General features: G+C 48.6%; 1 protein-coding gene and 1 long non-coding RNA gene across 3 annotated transcripts in view; one reads left to right on the top strand and one right to left on the bottom strand.

Annotated features, from left to right (window-relative positions):
• The window catches only part of SRFBP1 (serum response factor binding protein 1), a 55817-nt gene extending 50576 nt beyond the window's left edge, over positions 1 to 5241 (bottom strand). The window contains exon 1 of one of the 2 annotated variants that reach the window (XM_040655836.2): positions 1786 to 5241. In XM_040655836.2, coding sequence (XP_040511770.1) covers positions 1786 to 1818 — 33 coding nt within the window. In that variant the 5' untranslated portion in view covers positions 1819 to 5241. The remainder of the gene's footprint in view (positions 1 to 1785) is intronic. The other variant, XM_424408.8, reaches the window with a different exon arrangement.
• A 157-nt stretch (positions 5242 to 5398) lies between these two features.
• On the top strand, positions 5399 to 8634 carry LOC107052434. Its single transcript, XR_005842709.2, has 2 exons — positions 5399 to 5633; positions 6630 to 8634. It is a non-coding gene; the product is annotated as an uncharacterized LOC107052434 (long non-coding RNA).
• Positions 8635 to 12874: the final 4240 nt, after the last annotated feature.

Genomic DNA, 12874 nt, shown 5'->3' with positions numbered 1-12874 from the left:
GGGCTCACGTACTTCATGTTAACCGTTGGATAGATAAGCAGCCTTTGGAGCACAACCAAGAGCTTCCCCTGAGGCGATACTCCCGCTGGCTAACTTTGTGACCAGGCTCCCCTTAACGCGTACGGTCAACCTTTTTGCTAAGCAGAAGCCTAGCATCTGTTAGCGCTCGTGATTAGTGCACTCTGCTGGTGAGTGAGATCACAGGATTCCACCCATCTCGGACTGAGGAACCACAGGATACCACAGAGCGGTTTTCTCAACTACCATAACGTTTTTCCGACGACTAAGCTGTTACAGAAAAATGCAGCATTTTCTTCCTCGGGCAGACCCGTGCCTTGAAAGAGCAAGATATTTTGAATTACGAGCAATAAGCCATCTCTCAGGTCAGTCCAACACCAGACAAGTAGTCAGATACCGCAGCTCACGCCTCACTCCCCCTTTTACTCAGCTACAGAGTCAGCATACGGGAATATTAAGTTGCACTAAAGGAACTCCTAGATCCACCACATAGCCCAGAGGACAGCACACAAAATGGATCTTTGAAGGGGCAGCTATTTCATTTCAAAGAGAAGCTCGGATAACCGCATTGGGCCGGCTGCCCAGTATTTCGGGCTGCTTTAAATACCGTAATGCCTAACAGCACTCAGTCATTGTTATTTTGAAAGCTGCAGTCTCGAATTCTTTTTTATCGCTGGTAAAAAAAAAAAGGTCCAGGAATGTACTTTAAAGCATCACAACATTCCTTAGGGAACATTAGCTGTTTGGACAAAACAAACTAAGAAACTGAACGCTCAAAACGGCTTGCTTGACAGTGAAAATGATGCAGGAGATAGGAAATAAAGCTCCTGAAAATTACACTTGGCTCTAGTGATTAGAGGGCTGAAACTTGTTTTAAGAGTTCTTTAGCTGTAGGTAAGAGACCACATTTTTTTAGCCCCCTTAAGATACTCCTGTTCACATTTTCTGAAGATAGATATAGATTTTTAAAGAAACATAACAGTAAACTGCTAAGATTCTTCTTGTAACTACTCTTATGTATGTACTCTTATGTATGTACTCTTATGCTGGCTTGTAACTACTCTTCAGTATACTCATTACCAAGATTAGACAGATCTAAGAGCTCCTCTGGCACTCAGGGCTCTTGGGACCCCTTAATGGTCATGCTCCTATAAGGCTGATCAGTACTTTCAGTAAAATAGACACCTGTCAGACAACACTGTGTAGGGAACATGTGTTATTGGGAGGTTGAGCCTGACCACCTTGAGAACCCGAGTGGAATTCACCGCTTTGAGTCTGGCTGTTGGGTTTCTCCATGCAGAATCTTTTTAACCTGCACTTCAGTTGGTAGACTGAAAAACCTGTGTGCATGCATATTAAGGTCAAGATGAACTTTTGTACTGGCCCTGCCTTTAAGCAAGAAAGGAAGACTTCAAACAGAGGATAAGCACTTATCTAGACATCAGCTTTCACTGTGTTTGAAACAACACAGCTTTAAAAGTCAATTTAGGTGGCTCACAGGAACAAGTCTGAATTCTGACAAGATTTAAATACCCTTCACAAAATACAAAGACTTGTGAACATGCAACTTTGGCCCCTACGGCACTCATGTATGTTATAACTACACATTTTAAATGCACTCACACACAGATCATTTACACAAGCTCATGAGGCTTACTCCTGTGAAGTAGTTGTAACCAACACTGAATTCCAAGAAGAGAAAGGAGGAGAGCAGAGCAACAACCGCATCTGCAGACTGTGACTGTGAAGAAATGAGGAAAGGCACACCTGATGGTTTTCATTCACAAGCTTCTGCTTCATTCTGCCGTATACTTCTGATAGACAGAAATAATCCTTCGTGTTCAACGTGCTGTCTGTCTCCCTTTAGGCTTGCCCTCTCCATGGCTGTTGATGATGTGCTGCCACCTAGCACATGCTACCAGAAAGTTTAGTTCATATGCATTTTTTAGTACAGCAAGCTATTCTGTGATACCCGAAAACCCTTGAAATGCTCTCTAAAATGAGAAACATACATCACACAGCAGTGTTTATAAAGGATTCCTTCCCTGTGTATGCCTATAAAATTAAAGATGGGGTGAGAATACAATTATAGACAAACACAGACAAGCATGGCAGAAGAACAATCACATGCAGTTGATACATAAAAGTAACAAAACTCATCTTTTTATCTTTTGTAATTTATGTTTGGTTTTTTTTTTTTTCCCTAAACAAACAAAAAGAAGGTGAAAAGCAGTAAAAAAAATACTGTATTTCCCTCTTTTTTCTCAAGAACTCTAATCTTCACATTTTTACTTCCTTTTAACTTCTTCAACCTTCACCCTCTCTCTCTATAATTCCCTACCTCCTACTCTGCCTTGGGCACAGAAGTCAAAATGCAATAGAAAAACAGAAATGGGATGTCTGAATCACAGAAATATTTCTTTTTTTTTTTTAGCCTTTTCTCAATCCTTATTTTGCAGTCACGAAATCACACGGCAATTACACAGTAAGCACATATATATTTTTTTTCCACTTTCATTGGCCGTTAGATTGGAAGAGCTGGGAGTTTGCTCTCTCATGGTTGCGCTATTTGCTATCTAAATGGTACCTTTTTAAAGACTCCCAAGGTCTCCTCTCCAAATTCTCTGAAATTACCAAATGAACTCAAAGGCTGTCGGAAAGAAAGGAGACACGTTACAGTCTTTTACTTGTTTCACTTCCCTGGATACTAAGATTTTCATATAGCTCTAACTTTCAATCATAGAATCGCTAAGGTTGGAAAAGACCCACAGGATCACCCAGTCCAACTATTTGCCCTTCACCAATGGTTCTTGCTAAACCATGCCCCTCAACACAACATCCAAAGATTCAACATCAAGATTCTCTGGTGGCAAGGGAAATAAAACACCCAATCGAATACCTGCATTGCTGCCATTCCAAAACACTTCCACATCTTAATTCTCGATAATATTGGCAACAAATGGCTGAGCTGTCCATTCAGAACACAAACTTGGTTTTTTTTTTCTGTTTTGCCTTGTTTTCACCACAACAGTAATGCCAGACCTCCTGCCACTGAACTATACTGACCCTATTCCAACAGTGATTGCTCATTCCTCTTGTACAGAAATACACTAAACAAATACATCTTACTCATACAGCTTTTACCTATACCAACACAGTTTACAGGAATGCCATATACACTGCAGAAGTTGTTTCTGGAGATTAGTACCTATTCATTCCTTTAAATACCAGGAACAAACATACCACAAGAGCTAATGAAAATAAGGGTCAACATTATGAATGGCATCAACTGATGTTACCTGAAAAATGCAATTCTTGAGGTATTTGATCTTCCAGCAAATGAGTTAACAGCAGACTGAATTCTACCATCCTAAAATCTTGTAGGAATCTACCATTTAATAGGCAAAATAGTTTCTTAGTTAAGAGCAGAAGCCTGCCTTTATGAAAATTAAAGTTAGAAACATGTAAATATAATATAGCCAAGTTTATAAGAGTTTAACAGAGTACTACTGTAAATCCAGATAAGATGAAACAAACAGGTTGATTAGCCATTTAAATGTAACTTCAATTTCCTTCTGCAATAATTGCCATTGTGTCTATTCGATGCAAGTCTAACGGGTGCACTGTATAAAGCTCATTTTTATACATTAATATTACCCCTTACCAAATTGGAAGCATATGCAAGAGAAATTTAGTTCTAATGCCATTACTCTATTCATGCTCACACACTACAATGCTACCTTTATCAGAGAAAGAGAAATACGTCTTAACAGCAAGACAGACTCTCAGAAAAGCTTCCCAGGAAGTTAAATACACAGAGGATTATCCTGGTGAAGAAAATTTTACGACTCCTTCTTGCAGTAGATAATACACTAGAGATGCTTTATGAGAAGCTGTATAAATTGGGGGGGGGGAAAAAAAGCTAGATCTATAGACAGCAGGTCTCCATCAGAAAGATGCAGCTCTTACTCTTTGCAGGCTTGATCTGCTGTCCCTCTTAATGGGCTGAAGGCAAGGATTTCAGTCTGCACTACAGACTGTCTTTAAATCGATGCGTTTTATACAGTGCCTGACTTTTTGTCTCTGGGAAGTCCTGATGCAAGTTCACCGCTTCAGGAATCTCTCAGAGGACTACCTTCTGGCTTCTTCTTGGTATAGGGTGATGGCTGAGCTGTGCAAAATAAAACCAGCACCAGTGTCTTTACTGAAACCTGTCCATCTTCTCTACGCAGATCACTAAAACCCTTTTCCTGAGGAATGGTTTGGCTATTCCTCACTCAACTACTGTTTCTTACTGCAATCCCTCCCATAAGAGCACCTCTCTTTAGTAAACGACGTCGTTCAGTTAGCGCTTCCAAACCTACCATCAAAAAACCAGGTTTCAGCAAGGAATGCAATGCTCTCCTTCAGAATTTCATTAGCATGCTTCAGTGTGAAGCTGGTTACACTTGGCCTCGTTTGGCAGCCACAAGAACCAACGGCTTGTAATCAGCTAGATAGCTGCATCTGAGGCAACATTAAACTACACACTTTCTGATGAACAGGTTACCTCCACATAAATTCCTGAGCTGCAAATCACCCCCTCAGAGCTGTTACGTGCTTGGAACGCAGGGCTTAATCTTAACAGGTTCGGAAACACTTAGATAAGCACCAATTCTAGTTCTCTTGCAAATGATGAATAGCGACTTTAATGAATTACCCAGGAGCAGTGCTCGTGCCTGCCGGAGCCGGTACGACACGTGCAGCAGAATTAGCAGGCTTAAAGGTGCACAGCAGGTAACTCTGAGCCAGGCTCATCACATGCAATGACTGACTAACAAAGCCCTGACCACAACCGAAACGCACCACGCTGCAGCACGCTGCTCGTTCTACAGAGCGTGAAAGCAGCACTAAACCCGCTAAAGGCGAAGAGAGGCTCTGAGACGTTGACTCGCCGTTCTCATCTTCTCCACATGAAGAGAAACGGGCCCGGCCCGGGTGAGCCGCGGTGAGGTGAGGCGGAACTGGTGGCTGAGACACACGGTGACGGGAGCGCGAAGGCACCGCGGCAGCGCCTCCTACCCGGCCAGCCGGGACGGGACGGCCCTTCCCTTTCCTCCATGGCCCATCTCTATCCTGCGGGTCCACCGGCCGCGCGCCCCGCTCACCTCGTTGTTAAGGTTCAGCACCGGAGCCATGGCGCCGTCCCCACGCCTCTCCGCCGGCACAGCGAAGTAAAACTGCGCGCATGCGCCACTCGCTCCGCGGTGGGGCCGCTCCAGGCTGAAGCTCTATGGTTGGAGCCGCTCTAGGCAGCATCTCGCAGGCCGCGGTCCTCCAGCCCCGCCTAGGCGTACGGTTTCCGGTTGGCAACTTCCGGTTGGCAACTTCCCGTCGCCTCATCCGTCCGGGCCCTACGAGTCGTGTGGGTGCGGCGCTTGGGCTGTAGGCTTCCTGGAGCGGCGCTGAGGGCCCCTTGGAGCGCTGGGTCTTATTTCCAAACGTGTGGGGGTGGTGTATACGGCCAGTCCTTTATTCCAACCCTCTGGATGTATTCCTGCTTTAATACGTAATCTGGAGCGGTAAAGCCGGTCCCCGTCAGTACACAGAACAGCGCTGTGTCTCAGGGCCTTCAGGTACAAGAATCGATGTATTCCTCCTTGTTTTCCCGGCCTTAACTGATCCCAAAAGGTCAGGGATGGTTCTCTCCCCCTCAGCTCGGCACGATTTCTCCCCCAGTGTCCCATTTCCCTGCACTCTGCTTTGGGTACAGCAGGGGCGGAGCCTCCCCGGGCTCTGAGAGGCCCCCCCTATCTCTCCCCGAGGGGATCTCTGGGTGCTCAGGCCCTGCTCTAGTGCAGCGTTTCAGTTTCACCTCCTCCCTTCTGGAGCCTTCCAGTGCTAACACTGGATTTCGGGTTTCCTTAGCTCTCTGCAGATGAGGGATATCCTCACTTCCATTGCCCCACCACCCTTTTGCGAGCAGCACTGTTTACAGCAGCAGTCTGGCTCGCTCTCTCTCACACCGAGCATTCTGCAGGGGTTGCTCTCATGCCAGCGCAGATAAACTCACTTTTCCTTTCACCCTTTTGCCTTTTTACACTATTTTATTATTCGTGCCCTCAGTTACACTTCCACATACCCTCAGTTATGCTTCTATATACCGTTAACAACTACACTTTCTTACACCATCCAAACAGTTTGTCCCATTGCCTTCCGAACCCATGAGTCAAACCAGACAGTTCTTCAGTTTCCACAGACACCCAGTACTTAGTCTCCTGATTAGAATGCTCAGCCATGAAAAGCTGGTCCTCTTACTTCGTTTATGTTTCTGGGCTCTTACTCAGTGCTCCTGTTGGAAATACCCAAATAATTCACCAGCAGAGCACCCCTGATAAAGCAGATTTTATTTGCAATTGCAATGGCACGTGGAAAACTGGATTACATCCTTTATGTCCCATTACCCGACGCTTCTCTCTTCCTCCCCTAGTTCCTCATTGGTTGAATACTTCAGGTTCACGGTCTTCCCGACACTCAACTAAACGTACAGATACTGGCTAAACGTAAATTGTTGCTAGCTAAGCGTATATTGCTAATTAATTGACTTCCAACCCTTGCTTACTCAACACTAGGCCATCATTCCTGGACACCTGCTCGTCCTTGGACAGAGATAAGTTTGGAAGGATGGAGGGAAGTATCTCTTGCATCCCTCTTGATCCAGGAGAGTTGAGACAGTTTGGCCTCATGTGGAAGCCCTGGCTTCTCTGATCCGTGGTAAGTCTGTTGTTCTTTTGCTAAGAGCTTCTTGACAAAACAGAATAGCCTTTCAATACACTTTTTAGTCTATAATACAAAAGCTGCAGCCTTTGTACCTGTTAATCACTTCACCTCCCTACTAAGCATGCAACAACATGGAAAGCTTACCTAAAGGACAAGTGATGAGGACTGTTAGAGACCCCCCTTTGCTGGAATAAAGAGAAACCCAGAAAGAATTATTAGTACCCATAAAGGACAACAGATGGCAGCACAGACCACAAAAGACTCATCTTGTTAGTTCTAACTGCAGAAACAACATTGCATTCCCACTGGCTGATCGGTGACGTTTCTCCAGTGAGCCAAAATACAACCCAGAATGGTCTTTTCCAGAATTTCTTTTGACCCACTTCGTCCCATAACAGCTGTTTATCCCAGCCGGTCTTAGGTATTGGGTGAAAATCCCTTGTGTGTTGCTGGGTAATGGGGTCCACTTGCTTCCCCAGGGCAATGTCCCCCAGCAAGAGTATTTCAAACAGGGAATGTAATTCCACGAGTAACCTTTTTACAACACAAACATTTAACAGTTACAAAGACAGGCAGTGACAATGACTAATACAGCTATCTGTACAAGGGGGGGGGGGGGGATCCCCCCAGAAGCTTTTTTGCAGCACAAGCAACGAGAGATTACAGGAGTGACCACTGCAGTTCCTACGACTGGCCAGAGAAAAGAAAGAAGAGGAAAAAGAAGAAAATCCAAATGGACATTGGCTCCATATGCCCTCCTGGGCTCATGAGAGTCCAAATTACTGATCGATCGGTTCCCATAGGATCCCTCAAACCAATGGGCCCTGGTGGGAGCTCCTCCAAGGAGTCTTCCCACCCTAGCTGACAACCTTACCCATGAGCTCACATTCCCCAGGGGGAGCATACACTCCTTCGTACCCCGCATAGGACATCTCCTGCTGTGAGAAACACGCTTTTGAATTTCAGTGGGTAAAGCGTTTCCTCTACCTTCTACAGCTAAGAGCTAAGGAGACATTATTTTGAGTTATGGCAAGTCCATCTACAACTAACTGATGGTCTTTTATATTAGTTCTTCCCAGTTGAGCTAATACATTAGATAGGAACCACTGATTGGTTCCCAGTGCCTATAGGGAAGACTGCAGGGGTGTTGCCATGCACATAGATCACTTGTTCATCTGACACCCTACCTTTATTCTTTGTTCTGCATCTCCCCGAAGTTAGGGGAGTCGGCCAGTACTACCCTGGTCCCATTCATTTCCTGTTCAAATAGTAGGGATTTCCTATCGTGAAGCACATCAGCACTTGGTGTCATCTGCAAACTTAGTGAAGGTACACTCAATCCCCTCATCCAGGCCATCAGTAAAGATATTGAACAGGACAGGTCCCAGCACCGACCCCTGGCAACTGGTTACCACCTGGCTGTGACTCCATTCACCACCACTCCCTGGGTCCAGCCATCCAGCCAGCTCTGTACCCAGCAAAGAGGATATCTGTCCAAGCCATGGGCTGCCAATACACCTTGCTTGATCCAAAAATTATTCATCTTCCTAAAGAGGTCCCAGCAGAGACCTTGCTGTGGCCTGAGAAAACCACTAATTTACTGATAATCAGTGACTGAAAAGCATTGCAACAATTCACAGAGAATACTTTTCCTGAGCAATACCCTCTTCCTCTCACATAAAACCATACACCAAATAAAACACACATACTTAGATGTAATTATCTCTGCAGTTGTGTAGGTATAGTTGGGAACTGGCAAATACTTTATTCCTTCTGGCCCTCAGGTCCCACAAATGCATGAGGGAACTTAGCTCTCAGAACTGTTCTGAACAATAAACCCCATGTTTCTCTGCAGAATCTGGGATGTTACAGGCTATGTTTATTAGGATTTTCTTATTTAACAACACAGTAGATGAACCTGACCCACTTAGGGACAATCAATGTGGGACAATGAAGGGAGAATGAAGCAGGTGAGACTGCTTGGGAAGGAATCTACCAGAGTTTGTGTGCCCTCTCAACACATTGCTTTAACTATATGAACCACTGTAGAATAATTCAGTTCTCTGTGGAGAAAGTTCCTCTGCTGCAACCCAATTAAGAAGCAGGCACAAGCTATAGCAAAACTCTGCTATCTGATGAGCAAAAGTTCCTCAGAGATTCCTAATCCAAACAGAGAACAGCAGAGCTTCATATTGGCCAAAGAGGTTCATGTTCCTAGGCCTCATCCTCTTACCCCAACTTGCCTCCCCTCATCCCCTTCCCCTACTCCTCCGTGATGCCCACTGGCTTCAAGTCAGGTCGCAAACACATAGGCCTCCTTCCACACGACTCCAGCACAAAGGATGTCACACTTGTTCCATACACTCAAATGGACCAAGCAGTGCTCTGCAGTCTGCTCTGCAGACTCAGCCCCAAAGCCTGGCTGGGCATCAGCACGTGCATCATTCTTCAAACGCCCCAGCCCAGCAGCAAGGGAACAAAGTGTTGCGACAGCTGAAACAAAAATGCTCGGGGACATTCCTGCTAGCACTGAACGTGAACGGATCTACCATTGAGCAACAGGACGTGGGACAAACAGCAGAAAACAACCAACCTGCACAACTAACTCGTTGCCGGTTGGTCCAGATGTCTGTATGCTCCCTCCCACGGCCCAGGCCAAGATTGCTGAGCTGCTCCTCCTTTGTGCAGGACGACAACGGTGCCCATGGCATGTGGTGGCTATGCACAGCATGCCTTTTACTTGCTTTTCCTCTCTCCGTCTTCCATTACCAAACAGCTTCTCCAATCTCTCCTGGCTAAAAAATCACTTGGGGAAAAAAAGAACTGGCAACCTGGCTTTTCAAATTACAACTTGATGCTTTAAAGCAGAAGCTCACCTAGCAAGGACACCTACCTTCGACAAGTTCCACCTGTGGGGAAAAGTTATTCCTCTGTGCCTGCATACTGGGCACGCATTTTCAGCTGCAATAGTCAGCCCAGTTCTCAGCACAGCTTTACCATCCATAGAAAGCCAGTTCAGGGCCACCATCTTTTTCTCTCTTCTTAAACACTCTACTGCTGCAAGAAGCAACGATTGCAATCACAGAATCACAAAACTGTAGGGGCTGGAAGGGACCTCTGGAGATCCCCCCGCAAAACAGGCTCCATGCAGCAGGCTGTACTGTAGGCATCCAGCTGGGTTTGGAATATCTCCAGAGAAGGACAATCCACAACCTCCCTGGGCAGCCTGACTATATACCCCCCCGCCCATAACCTCCCCACAGCCACCTATAGCCCCAAATCCTCCGATGGCTCTCCACAGCCCCTAGATCCCCCCTAGAGTCCCCCTCAGCTCCTTGTAGACCCATACGCCTTTACAGTCCCTGCACAGCCCCCAACAGTAGCCCTATATCCCCCTATAGCCTCCCCGCAGCTCCCAGTACCACATGCCCACCTTAGCCCCGGTTCCGGGTAGGATGCAAACGCTCTGGGGGCATTGGGAGCAGCGCTGGAGGGGTTGGGGGGGGGCTGGCGGGGCCCCACAGCCCGGATGCTGGCAGCAGCACTGTGGCGCTGGGGGACCCGAGGCTGTCCCAAACCCACGGCCCATCCCACAGCCCTCATCCCAATCCCACAGCCCACAGCCCAACCCCACGGGAGTTCCACGGGGGAGGGGAGGGCAGTGTGCTTGGGGGGCCGCGCAGGGCTCCTCTCCCTCTCCCGCTCCCGTTCTCCCGCACACCTCCGGCGGAGCTGTCCTCAGCACTCGCTCCCGTTGTGCCGCGGCTTCCGGCTCGCTGCTGCCCGGACAGCTCCGGCTGACGCCGCGCTCTCCTGCGGGGCGGCCCGGGCTGCCGGAGCGGCGCTTCGCTGACGAGAGCCGCGCCTGACACTGCCGGCTCCCAACGGCCGCTCCCGCGCACGGCGGCTCAGCCAATGGGAGCCGGCGGAGCTGCCGCTGACCAATGAGACGCCGGGGGAGGGACAGAGCTGCCGCTGACCAATGAGACGCCGGGGGAGGGACAGAGCTGCCGCTGACCAATGAGAGGCCGGGGGACGGACAGAGATGCCTCTGACCAATGAGACGCAGGGGGGAGGGCCAAGCGGGCAGATGCTGCTCACGGGGAGCTCCTCCTGCCGCTGCTGGATGCTGATGCTGACAGGGCTGCAGATGCTCTGCAGGGCCAGCTCGTAGCTGGGAGCCAGGAATGGACACGGCGGGAGAGACGAGAGAGCTGGCGGGGACCAGCCAAGGCATCTTTCACTCAAAAGCATCACAAAGCCACAGCCATAGCAAGGAAGCTGGCCATGATCATGAGCAGCATCCCGGATGCTGGAGATTCTTTGCTACCATACACTACGGGAGCACAGCTCTCGCTGCAGGCATCCCACAGCCAGACAAAATGGGAACAAACCCGCAGCTCTGCTGCACGCACAGCCCACAGCCATAGCCTTGCAACATGAGCTGCCTTGCTGTTGCTTGCATCCATCCCAATCCCTGGGAATGAAGACTCAGAAGGCAGTCAAGGCGTTGATCCAGCACCAGCGTGCTTTTATTCATTCACAGCCAGGAGGGCCTTTTGGTGAGAGGTCTGGTGGACACATGGGACTCATCCCCTCTACGTCCCCCTCCACCAGGCTCGGCTCCTCCTGGCTGACGCTGACCTGCTCCTGCATGGAGCTGCTGCTGTCGGGGCACTCGGGCTGTGCTTGGGCTGGGCTGCACTGCAATGGTGCCCCGTCACAGTCCAGCTCGGTGAGTGTTGTTTCTGGCAGGCTCAGGTCAGCGTCTTCTGCACAGCCAGGAGAGATGAGGGCTTCCACGTGAATCAACACCTTCATTCCCTCACTGATGTTGTATGGAAGGCTGTCATCCGAGCTGCAGCGATTTGTGCTTCCTAGCAGCTGTCCATTGATACCAGCACACAGTGAACCATCGCTATACGCTCTGGCTCTTCTGCGTGGACGAGGGCTCGGTTCACCTAGGAAGGAGTAGATACACAGGCAAACAGTTAGTGGCAAACTTGCACAAGCTGAATGATGAGAGTGGTTCTTGAGATTTGCTTCTGCACTGGCAGCAGGACAAAGCCAATAGGACAATAGCAACAGGAGGAGCACTGTCTCGAAAGGAACTGTTGCGCTTTTGTTGTTTGTCTTTCTCTTTTGTGTGGACTCCAAGCATGAATTGGATGGCGCTGACAAGCAGGGTTTTGACAGCTGGATGTGCACCCTTACCTGCCAGGACCACCACCTCTGTTTCCGAGGGCTCCCTGGCATCGCGCTGCAGTTGGCGTTTGGCCACAGAGGATGGTTTTCTGGGCTTGAAACAGGAACACCAACTGCATGCTGGGGATTCCTTCACCCTGCTGGGTGGACTTGGTCTGGAGGGAGAAAAGAGGGAGCGGTGTGAGTCGTGCATGGTGCAGGGTGAGGGAAGAGCTGCCCTGAGCTCTTGCCCACACTTGCTTGTTCCTAGCACTGCCTGGTTCCTGCTGAAACACAACTTAGAAGCTCGCTCTGATTCACACGGTTGAGGACGGTTCCATTCCTAGAGCTCAGCCCTGGAGTCTTGCTGGCTACATTCCCCTCAGCCATGTCAACCCAGATGCAGAGCATGCGAGCAGAGGCTGCACAGCTGTCCAGGACAGCATCGAATGGAGGGCTTTGATTCAGCTGGCAGGCTTAACTGCTTGCTGAGGAATCGTGCAGCCAGAGAAAAAGTTCAAAAGCATCTCTGACACGTACATTACCAATTGGCCCCCTGTGGTGGCTAAACTGAGCCCGTCAGGCAACTGCGTGTTAGTTGAACCTCAGAGGCCAAAGGGAGGGGACATTCAGTACACCACCACACGCACCATTAGAGTCACGTAGCATCTGCAAGTTTTGGCACTAGCAGTCGTGGGGAAAAACCCACAAACGCCCAAAGAACCAAGTCTGACAGGAAGCTGCTGGAAAAGAAAGTCCTCTTTACCTTCCAGACGGAAAGTCAATGATTGTGTGGAATTTCCCCTGCACAGTTGTGGGGCCTTCTTCCACTTCCATGTCCTGGATGTGTGTCAGTGCGGGCGAGCTGCTGTGGCCTCCCCTCTGTGCCTGTGCCTCCTCCAGAGTGAGCAGC

Source organism: Gallus gallus, chromosome Z (assembly GCF_016699485.2).
Source record: "Gallus gallus isolate bGalGal1 chromosome Z, bGalGal1.mat.broiler.GRCg7b, whole genome shotgun sequence".
Classification (NCBI taxonomy): Eukaryota; Metazoa; Chordata; class Aves; order Galliformes; family Phasianidae; genus Gallus; species Gallus gallus.
This window is presented reverse-complemented; position numbering and strand designations above follow the sequence as displayed.